The following is a 17928-nucleotide window of genomic DNA, read 5'->3' on the forward strand; positions in this document are numbered from 1 at the left end:
CGTTGTTACAGATTTTATACAGAGTCATGAGATCAAGGTATGTTCGCCGGTTAGATAGAGTGGAGACTTTATAACTCGAGAGCATATTTATGTACCCGCGTTTGGGTGCGCTCATTCTGTAATTGAGGCAACGCAGAAATTTCTTTTGAATACTTTCAATATTTTCTTTATAGATATCGTAAAGTGGATTCCATATGGAGGTGCAGTATTCAAGTTGAGAACGGACCAAAGTGTGGTAAAGAAGAAGATATGTTTCAGGTTTTCGAAATTCACGGCTGTTTCTGATGACAAATCCTAGCATGCTGTAAGCTTTATTCACAATATTATCAATGTGCGCATCGAAGTGGAGTTTGGAATCAAAAAGAACGCCTAGATCTCTTATACAGTAAACGCGCTCGAGTAAATAATTACCAATACAATAATTGTGTTTGATAGCGTTGTGGTTTTTAGTAAAACTTATTTGTTTACATTTATTGTAGCTTAGGTAAATTTTGTTTTCATTGCAAAACGTTTCGAACCTTACTAAGTCGCTTTGTATGAGCAGACAATCGTTTAGATTCCGAACAATGGCAAATATTTTTATGTCATCAGCGTACAAAAGATATAAACAATGCACGAAACATTTAGTAACAGTGTTAATAAAAAGAATAAACAACAGCGGACCCAGGATTGACCCCTGAGGCACGCCAGAAGTAACTGGTTCCCATGTAGAAGTGTGTCCTCGTAATGATACGGCTTGTTGTCTTTTTGTTAAATATGAGATAAACCAACGTAATAAATTTCCTCTAATTCCGTTGTACATAATTTTTTTGATAAGAATAAGGTGGTCAACCTTGTCAAAAGCTTTTTTGAAATCGCAATATATTGCATCTACCTGGTGGCCTCGATCCATACTAGTAAATAAGAAATTTGAGTAAATAAGTAAATTACTCATGGTAGATTTGCCTTTTACAAACCCGTGTTGTTGTTCAGTAATTTTGGCAGCAAGCTGGGGATATATATTGTTATGGACAAGTCTTTCCAATAGTTTAGGGATCGCCGAGAGAATGGATATTGGTCTATAGTTTTCCACTCTTTGACGCGAGTCACCCTTGTGGACCGGTATAATATATGCCAACTTCCACCTATCAGGGAAAACTCCATCACTCAGGCATTTATTAAATATTATGGTAAGCGGCACACACAGTGACGACGCAGCAGATCTAAGGAAAAACGCCGGTATTCCATCGTGACCCGCACCCTTGTTTATGTCCATCGATTTTAAACTCGAGTGCACTTCTTTTTCCGTTAGTTTAATTGTGTGAATGTGCGCAAGTCCAGAGTCCTGAACTTCCTCAAGTTGGTCAATGTTAATAATTGGGTCATTGATAGAGGAAGGTTCAAATGTTGACTTAAAGAATTCAGAGAACATATCACAAATTTCCTGGGCATCGTCAGATTTGCGCCCTTCGAAGGACATTGCAGCAGGGTATCCATCAGACGATTTTAATGAGGATATGTATGACCAAAAGCTTTTGATGTTATTTTGAAATGAACTTTCGATGTTGTCAAAAAATAACCTTCGGGTTTCATAAGTCAATTTTTTGTATGTAGCACGTAAGAAGGAAAATTCACGATAATCAGAAAGACCTTTATATGTCTTCCATTTGAGCCAGACTTTATCTTTTTTCCTTGATAACCTAATAAGTTCTGGAGTAAACCATATGGGGAATTTGTCATTTCGTCGTGCCAATACTGGAATAAGCTTATCAATTACATTGTTTATTTTTAAATAGAATCGATCTACTGCTTTTTCGGCTGATAAATTTGCGATTTCAGATAACCAATCAATACAATTAATGTCCTCATTAATCTGAGCATAATTAGCTTTCCTGAAATTGCGCCTACGCTGTATTTTGTTTTTGATTTTTGGTTGAATTACGAAGGATATATCAAATTCAAGGGCTGGGTGGTGTCTATCCTCTGAGATGAGAGGGTTGTTGCTACGTGTAACATTTGTTTCACGACTGTAGAATACGAGGTCTAAGTATTTTTCATTATGGTTAGGTATACAGTTATATTGGAATAAGTCCATCAATGACATTGCTTGAAGCAACGTTTTCGATGCAGCCGTATTTGAGGAGGCGAGACCTTGACTGCTGTTTTCGGAAAATGACCAAGTCAGAGTTGGTAGATTCATATCTCCTAGTACACAAAAAGTATTATTTGGTTGTGATGAATATACAGATTCCAGGTTTTTGGAGAACGTATCATAGACCGTAGGTTGTGAGGCAGGAGGTATGTATACTGCACATATGATGAGATTGAAAGACCTTACCGGAATAGAAATGAAGATTTGTTCGATTTGACCATTTTCCCAGTCATCGAGCCGGGAAGATGCAAGCTCCTTGCGCACTGCTACCAAAACACCGCCTCCATCCATTTTACCAGTGAGTGTACGGTCCCTGTCACGTCGGAATACCGTGTAACGCGAATCTATGAATTCAGCAGTATTTATATTTGCTACAAGCCATGTTTCAACTATAACTATAACGTCGTAGTTATTCGATAATACATTAATTAGTAGCTCCTGGGTTTTGGTCCTAATACCACCACAGTTCTGGTAATAAACGGTTATAGATGATGATGAGATCATTTCACCAGAGTGGGAGTGCCGTTTGACATATTCCACAATCGCACGAGTGATACATTATGCAGGGCATATGAGGCTTCGAAATTACATAAAAAACATAGACTACTTATTAGATCAATGAATGTGAAATATGTTGACATTTTAGAATGTGAATGAATATGTGAGAAACATGGTATTGGTTTAAAGTTATAGGGATATTGCGCGCTAAACAAAAATATAAAGTAGCTTTGAAAGAAACAAATTACAGGATACAGAATACTGTGAGAAAGCGGATACCAAAGACAGCAGTAACATGTTTGAAGTCACATGTTTTGCTGATCATGTGTGATTATCTTTTGAAGGTCTCCCTCACGGCGAATGGTGAAAACCCGAGAGAGATCGTTTCTCTTCGCCAGAATACTGCCGTTCCGCACCCATATGTATTTAAAGCCGTTAGCTTTTCCGGCGGCTCGTGTTTTGGCAAATAGGATTTTATTTTTCAATGTAAGGTGCTCGTTTATATAAAAATTGGTGGTGGGAGCACCAAATCCTAATTGTTCCGTGGTAAGGCCGCGGCGAGTCCTTGCTGCAGCGATGACATCATCACGAAGTCGTTTTGTGGATAGCTGTACGACTATATTGCGCGGACGGTTGGAGGGCGAGGAGTGGCCGCGAGCGACGCGATGCGCAGAAACCACATAGCTACTTGGAAGCGGGACGTTAATGTTGGATCCTATTTTCTCTATTAATGTCATCAAATTTTCGCCCTTTGCTTCGGGAATCCCATGGATGTCTACATTGCATATTCTGCTGCGCTGCTCCATCTCATCTTGTGCATCTCGGAGTGACTGGACTTCTTGCCGGAGGTTTGAGTTTTCTTCTTGGAGAACGCTCACACATCCCAGAATTTTTGTGTATTGGTCCTTCCACTCGTTAGATAGCGCATCTAATTTTAACTGAACAGCGTCAATTGCTTTCTTGTTTTCAGTGCGCATGATTTCAAGTTTCGACTCAAAAAAATTGATTAATGAGTCAGTGTCAATGTTAATCATTGACTGATGCGCCGACGGTGAATCAATAGGGCCAGACGTGGTTGCTAAAGGTGAAGATGTATCTTTCTTTGCACTGCAAACCTTGCGAGTTTTAGACATTTTGGTTGATTTATATCTTAGTTTGTAGGTAGGTTTCTTATAGTTGTTCAGAAATACCCCTTATTGAGTTAAAATTAATTTAACTTATTTGTCTATGACAAAAAAAAACCTCTTCACAAATTCAAAAAGATTTAAAAAATTCAAAAACATAAATTGTCTGTGGTTATAGCTTACAATGACAGTGAATTCGTTATGCGTAATTTTTCAGGGCAATATGTAAAGTTGTTTCGCACTGTCAACACGAAATACACTATTATTTTGATTAATTTTTCACTAGTTTATATGTTTCAACTTTGATTACTTGCTAAATTTGCTTAAATTTCACTACTTTTGTCATTAAATATGGATCTGTCAGAATCAGCTGTTGTTTTCACTTGTCCATAGACAACATGAAAACTTATGTTATAAAAATAAGTTTTTATTTGCATTTTATGGTATTTGAATCTGATGTAAATACAATATTTTGGCATTGACCTTTGTAAGATACATTATGTTGTTAAGAAGATACAATATATGTGCACATAAATATATTACCCGGAGGATTAACAATACATTTTAATATGTCTGTATTTTTGGGATGGTAGGTTTAGGATATGCAATATTTGAACCCAAAAAATGTAGGCAATGTTTAGTACATTTCAGTACTCAAGACATTTTCAAGCAAATTTGGATATATTTTGAATATAAACCATCGATAATATACTCGCAATTTTAACTTAACATACGATTATTATGAATCCATTTTAATCAATATTTAATAATTGAAGACAATATCAGCGATTCCCAAACGAAAATTTGAAACAGAAAAAGATACAGTCACATCTAGGACTCGAACCCAGGACCCTTGCTTGCCGGGGTACCGCTCTACCAACTGAGCTAATGGGACCCTATCTCCTTCGGTCATATTTAACTGTATCATACTTCGAATAAGAACTACCAACATTGTCTTCATTTTTCTCACCGCACATTTTTATTGGCAGCTATCGTATGATCGCATGATTCAACCCGAACTAAATGCAATCTAGACAGTGTCTTTAGACAAATATATCTTATTTTTTATTTTTATTTTAATGTACGACATCTATTAATGATAACAGAAACCTTAACTTTTGAATTTTGCTGTCAACCCCCTCCCCCTCAATGAAAAAAAAAATCCAAAATATATTTATTGGTTTTTAGCACAAAAGCACAGTGTAGAGCGAGACATATGTATAACAGATGTATAAAAGCCCATGTTTTAGTTCGATCTCCCTCTCATATCTCAGCGTGTAACTAGTAACCACGTATCCGTAATCTTTGTACTCGGTTAACAATAAACATAGTAATCAATCTCGGAGTATCATTTATATGAATAATCCCGAACCTTTTAATAATAGTGGTGTAGCGTACAACCAAATTATAACAATAAAATATTTGTTTTCTCCAAAAAAAAAATGTAATCATTATCATACTTCTTCGTCACACGTATTAAAGAAATGAAACACCATTGACGTGCCGTTAACCTTAGGAATTATAAAAACGCTCATTATGTAGGACTTGTAAAAATTTTAATAAAAAAAAAAATAATTGTGTGTTAACTAACATCATCGATGGCGGTGCTTCCGAGCAGAAACTGCAACCCCTCCTCGTCCAGGGGCCAATTGGCTGACGATTTGAGGATATCTGTCTGCAGCTGCCGGGGCAGGTCTGCGAATAGCTCGCACTTTGTCAGCCCGGTGCAGGCTATGTACCTGATGCATGCATCCTGGAACAAATATTATTTTATAATATTTATTTGTTATAAATGGCGGAAAGCTGAATAAAGTGTTGTCTCAATTTTCGACAGGGTTGAAATACATAAATCATTTGGATAAAATTAGAGATTTTCATGGCCAAAAGTATTATTGTGATTTATTTTTGGGTATTAAGTTGGGTCATTATGTCTTTGGGTAACGTTTTGGACAGCGTTACAGTATTCATCATCAGGGCAGATGTATAGATTGTGGTGAAGTGTGTGTTTATATATGTAGAACCAATACCCTGTTTGTAAATTTAGTATATATCATGATAAAACATAATTATTATAATCGATTTTTCAATGCCCCTCTCACTGGGAAATTCCTGTGTCGAGACAGACATAAGAGGTACATAAATAATAGTTATACTAAGGGGGTATTTCACTATGTCGGGCTAAATATCTGACTAGCTAGCCGTTGGCTGGCTTAAAAGATCAGAATAACTTCGTTATTCAACGGCGACCGTTTCACCATTGTTGCCGAGCTTCCGGATAGATAACACTCGAAATAGTCTGGCAACATCGCCGAATGTTTGCCACGCCTGTCATGTTTTGCCGCAATGTCTATGGAATGCTAGCGTCAACGCCAATTGATCTGTGGTCAACGCCGTCATCCAGTTTCCCGCCACAGTCCGCACACCGCAAAGTGTGCATTTTTTTGGTTATGTTATGTTGATTATCAGGTCATTTTAGATAGATTCGTGTCGATTTAATACATTTTTTCTTATTTTGAACACAATCAAATAATTCAGGATGGATCATAAAAGCATTCAAATTCATTCGAGCTCTTAAAACTCGCGGCCTTCGCATCGCCGCCCTTTCACCTGCTTCTGTAAATCAAAAACCTCGGTATCCATAATAATTCGCAACAAAATTCGACTCACTTCTCCGCTGTCAAACTCGGAATGTTTTGACGCCATCTTTGATTCGAGGAATAGCGCCTAACGTGAGGTTCGAGCACTGATTAGTCAAATCGAACTTTAACCCGAGCGTTAGCGTTATTCAGATATAGTGAAAACGAAAAAATGACTAATCCGCGGATTAGTGCTTAGTCAGAACATAATCAGAGATAGTGAAATGCCCCCTAAGTTTAACTAAGACAGTTTCAAACTATTCCAATATTCATACAAAGTTTCTTTTAAATCTCCCAACTGTTGTATCGCTCGTGTGTGCACCGCCATATACCATAATGGATTTTTATGTTCGCAATTGTCACCGTGACAAAGTATCTCGTTTGAGGGCGCTCTTAGACAGGGTTGAAATCACTGAACTGAAAATTAAGAGAAGTGTGATACCGACTTAAGAAAATACTCCTAAGCCCCAGATAAGCCAATTATGATGAATATCGGTTCAAAAAAAGAAATTCGAAATTCGACAGCTCAATTTCAACAAAACTAAAGGACAAATGAGCTCACTTTTGACACACAGACACGCCCTCAACACAATTCTATCGGGTTGACATGACATCAGTGATCTACGATAATTAAAAATAAGCATAAGAATATTGGTTAAAATTGAGGTGTCACACAATAATATGTATTTGTTTCGAGGAATTACAGGTTACAGGATAAACTTTCGTGAATTATTTTACTATCTGGATGGCTTTTAAGGTTTTCAACGACAATATTACACGTCTGACAAGTCTGAAATTTGATATTTGACGTAATAATGAAGTATTATAAAGTTATTTACGCTCCATAAATTGGCAGAACACACACACTAAGTTATGTTAAATTTTCCATAAATAATCTAAAAAATAAATATAATTTCAAATCAAAAACTAATACTTTTTTAATAATAAGAATAAAATAACATTGTTTTCAATACCACTTTATTGTATATATTTTCAATATATAAAACCAACCGGTTTCGGTTCACCCTGAACCTTCATCAGCATTATATAAAAACATATTATAAGTTTTTATATAATGAAAATTTTATACTGGTACTGGCAAAAAACGGTAAATCGATTCGCCTTATATTATAACAAAACATGTTTGGAGACTAACCTTCAGAAAAGTGGCGTTATATTGGTCGGCAATATTGAGATAATAAAAGGAAGTATCTTTGTCCAGGTGCCTCCCAGCCAGGGCCCTTTCGCAGGAGTGCTTCATGGCATCCAGTTCATATCTGTCACCGAGCAGAACCAGCTCAATCAACTGCTCCCCGGTGGTGATCCTTGTGTCCAGCTTGCCGGTGTAGAGGTACGCCAGCAGCTTGCGGAAGAGGGCGGGAGTGGTGTCGTAGATGACAATTCGCCTGCAAATGGAAATTAATTAACTTTATAAGCTTCTTCTCCTATCCTATGTTGGGAAGGCTAGTGATCAGATAGGATACTCTGGAACTGGAGTCAAGCACTAAAGTGTATTCTAGGTAAATATAAATAGAATAGATATTGGTTGCTTTAACGTGTTTGTTAATGGGTCTATTTTTGTTTAAAGATGCTTTTAATAGTTATCAATCTTGCTAAGTCTTTCCTTGAGACCAACACTCCGGTGCACCATGAGAAAGGTGAAGCTGGCAAAATTTGTTGAAGATCTGCAATACATACCATGGCGCCCGTGTTTTGGCAATATGCCATATCTATAGATACAATATTTTGGCTTTACAGCGCTCAATCAATTCCATTTGTCGAGTTACATCATATGAGCCTACTTTTATTTTTATTATTTAATATTTGTATTTTTTGCAATGAATATACAATGTTTACATGTCATACAGTATTATTATGAAAAACAAAAAAAATAGCCTTTCCTCACCGTAAAAAGACATGGCTCTTGGTGAGGGAATTGTAGCTCAATTATACTAAATTATGTCAGTAATTAATACATTGTAAATAATAACAAAAAGATGAGTAATAAAAACGCAAGTTTTATGAATAGTAGATTTTAAGATTTAAAAAAAAATAATAACGGATATGTGGACTCTAAGATAATTTTTCAATTTTAGCTGAAATTTATGAATATTTTCGATAATCTTTAGATTTAAAGGAAGGTTGTTAAAGTAAGTTGTACCTAGATAGAGATAGGTATTTTGAATGTGTTTGGTATTAAATTTTGGGATTTTAATATTATTCTGATATCTTGCTGATATATTGAATTATAAATTATTTAATTGCTTTTCCAAAAATTTGTTGAATTGAATATTTTTTATACATTTTGTCTATTGTGGGTACCTACATTGAATATTGAAAAGACAATTTCGGTAGAAAATGTAGATGATTTTTTTAAGTGATTCCTTAACTCTTTGCACGCGGCCGTATCAACTGTTGTTACGGCAAAAAGTCCATACTCATACGCGGCTGTATCAACAGTTGATACGGAAATTTTGAATGCCGATATTCCAGCGGTCATTCGACATAAATTTATTTCCCGCTCGCTTGAAAATTAGTAGAACTATCACGATGCTGACATCTACAAGAATTTCTCGAAAATAAAATTGTATTTCATTAAAAAACATCGATAATCAAGTGAGCCTCTTTGCGCCTTCGAGTGCCATAGTTTACAATTTTGTCAACGGATGGCGTTAGTCCAATTTTGTTATTATATTATGTGACATAAAATTTAAATGTTCAGTTTTAGAAAAAGTTTTCATAACTAAAAATGATAAGTGCTCATGGTGTCCCACTTGTGTCTATCAACGCAGTGGCCTAAGTACACACACGCCGAGTGAATGGCGGGACCACATTCAAAAGATATGGTACGTCTTTGTATTAAATTTTATGTTTTTGTTTTTATAAACATCTAAGAGTGCTGACACACGAGGATTTGTTATCATATTGTGGAGAATAATCTGTTCTGTCTATATAGTCCAATAAATCGTGCCAGAATGCTTTCATTTGACATTTAGTTGCGTGCATAGGTATTTGAAAATATGTACCGCGTACGGGTATAGATAAAACGGAGCAAATTAACGCGGTTAAAAGGTTAATTATATATCGCTGAACTATTTTAATTGGATATAAAATATTTTCATATGTTCCTCCCCAGCCAATAATACCATATTGTAATGTGGATTGAACAATTGCATAGTATACTCTCTTTAGGTTTTCTAGTCTAAGTATATTTCTTAGTCTTATAAAAATATAAAGACATTTCCTAATTCTATTGACAAGTTAACAAATACGTGTTTTCCATTTAAAATCTTGATCTATATATACCCAAAGTATTTAATGTTGTAAGTTGGATTAAGTATAGAACATGCTTGATTGCAATTAGTTCTGCTACATTTACATTGGTATATTACAATTATTAATTCTGGTTTTAATTTAAATTTATTGATAGAGAATGGGGTAAATGTTGTTTTTTTCAGTCTTTAAGGACAGGAAATTTTTATCAAACCAGTTTTTCAATATATTGATACCAGTATTTGGTAGATTATTAATAGTATTCCAGTCAGTGCCTTCAATTATTATGACAGTGTCATCAGCGTAAGATATTATTTTACCATTTAGCTTTTGTATAAAAATGTCATTAACATAGATGATAAATAGTAACGGTCTCAGGACTGTACCTTGAGGTATACCAAAATTACTTATTTTTTGCTGACTAAGCACATCGTTGATTTCTACCACTTGGGGTTGGAAAAGGTAGTTATTTATCCATAGAGCTGTACCATTTAATCTAATATTACTTAATTTACTTAAAAATTTATCATGTGATATGCTATTGAACGCTTTTTTGAGTTTTACGAAAATTCCGATGCATTTTAATGATTTATATAAAGAATTATGAACAAGGCTAGATAATTTTGCAATTGCATCCTGTGTGCTTCGACCTTCTACATGGGCGGTGGGAGCATAAATAGTATCCTACGTTCTTGTACGGCTCTGGTATATCTTACCTATATCTAGTTAATATATAGAAGAAATACATATTCTTAGAAGGATTAAAATAAGGTAGTTTTCTATTCCACAGTTCATCAATAGAAACAAAGGGAGAGCATTTTGAAAGGCAATATAACATTTTATTTTGCAGAGTAACTTTTAACAAAATACCATAATCTTAGAGTCTGCGTACCTATGGATGGCTTCCTTCATTCCCGACTGCAGAGCTCTTCTGAACCAGTCACACCTAGCAGCCACTATCACGCGGTGCGCCTTCATTATGACACTTCCATTGGGTTCTACATTTCCGTAGGCATTGTCCTTGGCAGGTGGTCCACTGTCGCTGCCTTTGTCCGCCAATGTCGATTGAGGAGCTGAAACAGATTATATGACTTATATTATATAATAATAACATGGCATTTATATAGCGCACTTAAGTGTTATTTCACTTGAAGTGCGCTTAACTATAACAAACTTAAAAATGGTAATTCAGTATTAGTGGTTCTTAAAATTATTATTATTCTGATTCTGTCTGGAGTCTGCTTATAAGGGGTGACACATTAAATATTTAAGATCTGCTGAAATTCAAGCTGTCCTCATAATATTTAAGGGTAAACATAAAATTATTGTATGTGGTGCTAATTTAATCATTTTAGGAAAAAACACTTTTGCAAGTTTTGCTTGTTACAAATTCAATTTTGTATTTGTATACCTTCCTCAAAAGAATCGAGTTTTTATACGGACAAAAAAATTCATATTCTTAAAACGTATGTACAGGTGTAAATCATCTTTATATTTTGAAACATAACTTTCGAAATGTATTTTCCTAAAATTATTAAGTTAACACCATTTATGAATGAGCAAATTATGAATAATTTTAAGTTTACCCTGCTAAAAGTCAGTACTAAAACAACTAGGGTGTTAAATAATAATGATTCACAAATCGAATTATTCAGATAAAAAAGGGCAACACTTATGGATTTTTTTGTGTCACAATGTTTTCTATGTCACTGTCTTATTATGGTACATCAAAATTAGAGCCTTTAGGCAGGGCCGCTGAGAGGGGTTTCAGAGGGGGATGAATCACCGGGCAAAGGGGCTTGGGGCTCAAGCAATCATCACAATAACAACTAGCCTACCTACCTACAAGTCGACTGTCAAACGCTCTACATAAAAATCTAAAAAACATCACCAAAATCACTGTAATAAAACCAAAAAAGTGTCAAACTCTACTCACAGTGTCATCACTGCGTTTCGCGCTGCTTATATAAATGTGATAAACAAATTAAGTATAAAAAAAACGAAATAGTCAAGTGATAAAATAGTGAAACTAAATCTGTAAAATCGTGTGTAAAACGGTGAAACCTAACGGTCTAAAAATTACTCTGTGGCTACCTATATTGATAAGTGAAAAGTTAACACCTATTTAAGTTTTAAGATTGTATCTAAGTGAAATTTAGGATCATATTATCAGTGTCCATAATTACTTTGACATTAAACAAAATTCAAAACAATATACCTATCTCGCTATTGGTCAAAAGTGAGATCGCTTCGTGCTAAAATTTTGCGGAAAACTATTTTTTAGGCGTTGAGGATTATTAACCACAATGCTTAACTGTGAAGGTTGCCTAAACCCAATAAATAAAGATGAGTATATGTTTACGTGTACCAAGTGCAAAATAACATTTCACAATAATTGCCTCAATATCTCTGATTCCAAATACAAAAAAATGGCAGAAAAAAATAAAACTTCTTGGAAATGCCCAAAATGCCTAATCAGACCAGGATCACCGTCTACATCCTCGGCTGCAAATACCGACGATGATGATATGCTCTTTATTCGTCTGACCAAACATTTTGACCAAAAGGTCACTGAACTTAAAAAAATGTTCGAAGACGAAATTAAGGAACTGAAGAGAAGCAACGAATTTATAAGTAATCAATATGAAGATCTGTTATCAAATTTTAAAGTACTACAAGACCTACAAAAAGATACACAATCCTTACGTGAAATAAATATAAAGAATGACTTAAGAATTTCAAGCCTGGAAACCAGACTAGCCACTATGGAACAAAATAATCTCTGCGACTGTGTGGAAATGGCGGGTGTTGAATTGCGGCCGGGAGAACAACCAGCTGAAGCCGTTCTTCGGGTAGCCAATTCCCTTGGTATGCCATTGTTGCAGCAGGATCTACGCCTTGTGACCAGGACCCAGGACCGCAGAACTAACGCCCCCGATAAACTGCAAGTAAATTTCTACAACCAGAAAACGAGAGATATGGTCTTATCTTTCAAAAATACAGCCAAAATACTTAACCCAAAATCACCCATTTATATTAGTGAAGTGCTTACGCCTTACTATAAGGAATTGCTGTGGAAAGCAAAACAAAAGGCTAAAGAAACAAAATTCGAATTTGTATGGTTTAAAGCCAATAAATTACTCGTTCGTAAGGGTCCGGGGGAAAAAATCATTCAAGTCAAACATGAAAGTGACATTAAAAAAATGGTATTGTAGATTTTTAATTCTAGAGAAAACCCTTACTGTAATGGATATTATTAAAAATGGAATGTATTACCAATTATAGGACGTCAAATCCTAAATTCTGTAAAAATGTACTACAAACACACTCATCCTCTCTTCAAATCTTACAGCAAAATATTAGATCAATTTCCAAGAATTTTGACGAATTCTTGCTACAACTTGATAATATTGGAACCTCTTTTCATATAATTATTCTTACTGAATGCTGGATACCAAAAAATTATGCTCCTAAAATTTTGAAAGGGTATGATCACTACAGCACTTCAATACATACTAAACAAAATGATGGAGTTGTTGTCTATACCAGAACTGACCTGATTGGTTTATCTGTCAAGGAAATCCAAGTCAGCGGTGCAAACTGTTTGCAAATAACTCTCAAAAATGACACATGTATCTTAGCAATATACCGTTCTCCATCCTCTTATAATATTTCACCATTCCTAAAATCAATTAATAACTGTTTAACTGAATTATGTAATATTAAAAATTGTATTATTGCTGGTGACCTCAACATAAATATTCTGCCCACAAACGAACATCCTCAGTGCCAAGAATACTTAAATACGCTCACTTACCATGGATTCCAAAGCACCATAAACACTACCACACGTGCTACATTAGACTCCATTTCATGCATCGACCACATCATGGTCAAATCCAACTGCCCAGTAATATCTATTGTATATGAATCTTCACTTACCGACCACTACACCACTATTCTTTCCATACAAACATGCAACAGAAAAGACAAACATAAAAACACAACAAATAAGAAAAAAATCATTCAAATCAATTATGATTGTGTTCGTCAATCTCTGATGAGTAAATCATGGTCAGAATTACTTAACATTACAAATCCAGAAGACGCCTGGACGTACTTTATCAATTACTTACAGACTACCATTAACGAACATACAAACATAATTATAAAACATATACCAAATAATATTTTACCAATTAAGCCATGGATTAACCACACTATTATTAAATCTATCCGTAAACGTAACAAACTCCACAAAAACGTTATTAACAATCCTTATGATATACAACTTCGAAACTTTTATAAAAGATATAGAAACATTTGTACCCAAATAATAAGAAAGGCTAAAGAGATATATTACAAACAGAAAATAGAAAACTGTAATAATGATCCTAAAAAACTTTGGAAAACACTTAAAGAAGCCACCCACTCTCAACCTAATCCTACGAATGACTTAAAACAACTAAAAGTAAATGATAAAATATTTAGTTTTTCTAGTAATCCCGATATTATTGTTAATCATGCAAATAAATACTTCTCAAAAATAGGTGAACAACTCGCAAAAAATATCGATGTAAACCATACCAACTCCAGTTCACTAAGCTGTAATACAAATTTGCCCAACAACTTGCATTTTAGTCTAAAACAAATTTCAAATGAAGATACTAGATTGATCATAAACTCATTAAAAAACTCGTCTTCAACTGGCTTGGACGATATATCAAATATTGCCTTAAAAAAACTTGTATCAGAAATAACCACTCCCTTAACAAATCTTATTAACCTAAGCATCCTAAAAGGCCGATTCCCCGACAATCTAAAACACGGAATCATAATCCCAATACATAAAGGAGGCTCTAGAGCGGACATAACGAACTATCGTCCAATTACATTACTAAATTCACTATCTAAAGTCTTTGAAAAAACTATTAATAATCAACTAATTGAATACCTTGAACAAAATAACATACTATCACTCAACCAGTTTGGATTCAGGAAAAATAAAGGCACCTCCGAAGCCCTGGCAACAGTTACCGATTTTCTAAATGAAAACTTAGACAAGGGATCAAAATGCATATCAATATTCTTAGACCTGTGCAAAGCATTCGATACTATCTCTCACTCTAAACTTTTACAAAAACTATCTAATATTGGTATAAATGGTGATGAACTTACTATTATTAGCGATTACCTGTCAAACCGAAAGCAAAGTGTGAAAATCAGCAACTGCAATAGCAATCAATTACCAATTAGCTACGGCGTGCCTCAAGGAAGTGTTTTAGGTCCTACCCTGTTCTTAATATACATAAATGAATTATGTAATCTTCAAATAGATGCCAAAATTGTAAGTTTCGCTGATGATACGATTCTCCTCTTCAAATCAAGCAATTGGAATGATGTATACATAAAAGCTAACAGGGGCATAACTGTGGTTAAAAGATGGTTAAACAATAATACACTTACAATGAATGTGACCAAAACTAAATACATTGAATTTAGTATTAATCCTTCCTTAAGAAACCCAGAAAATCAAATTAAAATTTGTGCTTGCAACCTGACAAATCCGATAATATGTGATTGTCCTTATTTAGAACAGGTAACTAAAATTAAATACTTAGGTATTATTTTTGATAGCAATTTAAAGTGGAAAGAACATATAACCTCTACAGCAAACAAACTTAGAAAATTCATTTATTTTTTTAGACAAACTCGCAACTTTCTCAACCTAAGCCAGCTCAAAACAATCTACTATGCACTTTGTCAATCTTTAATAGAGTATGGTATCATAGCATGGGGAGGAGCAAACGCTGCCGCCATTGATCCAATATCTAAAGCTCAGAAACTTATAATAAAGATTATCCTCAAACTACCAATCACAAGCAGTTCGGATGAAATCTTTAGGAAAATCTGTGTTATGGACATTAGGCAACTTTATGCCAAAAACATACTAACATACCTCTTCAAACACAAAACTACTTTTGACAATATCCAAACTGCTCGTGATACTAGAACAAAAGGACATAATTTCTTACAAATCCCTTTCGCTAAAACAACTTTTGGCCAGAGAAATTTTAGATATTTTGCAACAAGGCTATATAATGCTCTCCCACTAGCCATTAGACTGAACGAATTTTTTCTGAAATATAAAACAGACATCAAATCTTGGATCATCAGCCAAGACAGATCCATGATAAATTTTTTTATAAAAATCCCTACATAAGTATGTACTCCAACTAGATGCTGATTAACAAATGTATCATTTATTATTATTATTTATTATTTTCTATCTTTTTCACAATGTCATTTAATGTAGTGAAATATTTAATGTATCAAAAAATATGTAAACATTTTTAATGTATCAAATACGTCTGTCTCGACACAGGTTTATCCTAGTGAGACAGACATCGAAAAAAAAAACCTGTAAAAGAAACTTTATATTGATAATAAAAAAAAAAAAAAATAAAATAAAAAATCGGATTACCTAACATTAACCTTTCCCTTACTGTGCTAAAAAAATCCACGCGTTCCGGTGCTGTGTAGTCAATACACATCTCAAAATAAGCGTTTTAATATCGGAAAAATATTAATATTCATGGCTAATCGATTATGTTTATTGTATTTTATATCAAAAGTGATAATAATTGTAATTTAATTGCTGAAACCATGAAAAAACCATCGGCAGATGCTAAAGAAACTTGCGAGGGGTCCACATCCAACAACGGTTCGCGGCCGACTGGCTAGCGGCTGGCGGCTGGCACAAACACAGCTGTGCGGTCGTAGGTATCGATGGACTAAATCAAAATATAACTGCAGACGTGTGGATGTCTCATGTACCTGCATAGCGAATTAAAGCGGGACGTCCATAGCGTGTCATTTCCTCCCACACTTTTCGCGTATTGGTATCACACGGTTGATTGTATTGGTGTATTTGTTCCCGATTTTTGACAAAAATCTCTGATTTTTAATTGAATTTGAAAACTACGTACAATATTATTTTTTAATTCAGTGCATAAATGTATAACGGAGGAATACTTAAAATCTGCACCCAGAATTTATTATATTTATAGAGTTATTAAAGATATTAGAAGCAATGTGTAGTAAATACACACCACAGATAAGGAAAGGTTAATAAAGCGCCCTTGAGATTGATTGATTTTTTCATGAAAACAACATTATACAAATCATTCAATTACATATTCAACTAAAATTGAAACATAACACGCCATCAGAATATTGTTGTCATGGACAACTGTACTTGACATTTTCTGTCTATGCATGTGACAAGTTTAGTGCCAGATATATACGTAACGCCTCCGTCCAGCCCTGCCCCTTACTTGGTACCACAAATCGGTCCCGAGTCCGAATCGATCGCTTCAGTCGGATTCGACATGTCTTCGTGGGTGTCATGAATGAGTAATGCTATAAGGCTTTTAGCACGAGTTTAGTGCTCAAGGGTAAAATATAAATATAATGTACTTACAAAGCACTTTGGAAGGTAAAAACTTGGAAGTGATAGAATTTTCGACGCCTGACTTTGTACAATTCTGGACGGGAGTCTGAATGGGGATTTCAAAGACCATGTCTGCGAATCTCTCTGATTTCAGTAGTCTCCCGGCAGCCTTGGAGAGGTTACTGTTGCTAATGGCTGGTGGCTTCATTAGTGTGTCTACTAAGTTCAGCTGAAATAAAAAGAACAACGCATTCAAAGTAATGAAATATTCAAAATTAGATTTCGGGATACACACAAAACCATGCCTTTATTTCCTCACCCATGTATGTCACAACGCATATTATATGTTTGTAGAGTACATGAGAGTAGGTACATGTAATAAAATTGGTTTACGCTGACGTTGACGCTGATTTCGGAGTTGCCTCGATATAGTATACCCCTGATTTGTAAGTATCTGAAAAGGTGCAAAGTAGAATAGTAATTTATGGTTCGTGGTGGATGTAGAATTGAGGTTAACTTCCATTATTTCAGGTTTGGGTTTTTGATGTTGGGCTATTTGCAGATAGTGTTTGCATTAGAAACTTTTACCAGTGGAAGTGTAAAAGGTTACTGGAATTTTTAGTAAATTGCTCTCAGAATTGCAAAAGCCGTGTATAATTAATTTCATAAACAGAAATGTTCCTATTTATTTTGAGTTGAATTTGAGCACTGTAAAAACATTAATAATAACATTTGGATAGTTTATGTTCTGACATGTGCTGTTTGGCTATCACTCCGTGTATTTATTTTTCAAACTGTGGCTCCTCTGGCCTT

General features: G+C 34.8%; 1 protein-coding gene across 1 annotated transcript in view; it reads right to left on the reverse strand.

Annotated features, from left to right (window-relative positions):
- Window positions 1-17928, reverse strand: part of LOC149421551 (uncharacterized) — a 42013-nt gene that overhangs the window by 6869 nt on the left and 17216 nt on the right. Inside the window, exons 11-14 of the mRNA XM_089634863.1 lie at window positions 17146-17344; window positions 10555-10735; window positions 7546-7795; window positions 5345-5506 (exon numbers count right to left, since the gene is read on the reverse strand). Of these exons, the coding sequence (XP_089490989.1) occupies window positions 5345-5506; window positions 7546-7795; window positions 10555-10735; window positions 17146-17344 (792 nt within the window). The remainder of the gene's footprint in view (window positions 1-5344; window positions 5507-7545; window positions 7796-10554; window positions 10736-17145; window positions 17345-17928) is intronic.

Source organism: Hesperophylax consimilis, chromosome 8 (assembly GCF_061612785.1).
Source record: "Hesperophylax consimilis isolate HC1 chromosome 8, BYU_Hcon_1.0, whole genome shotgun sequence".
Taxonomy (NCBI): Eukaryota; Metazoa; Arthropoda; class Insecta; order Trichoptera; family Limnephilidae; genus Hesperophylax; species Hesperophylax consimilis.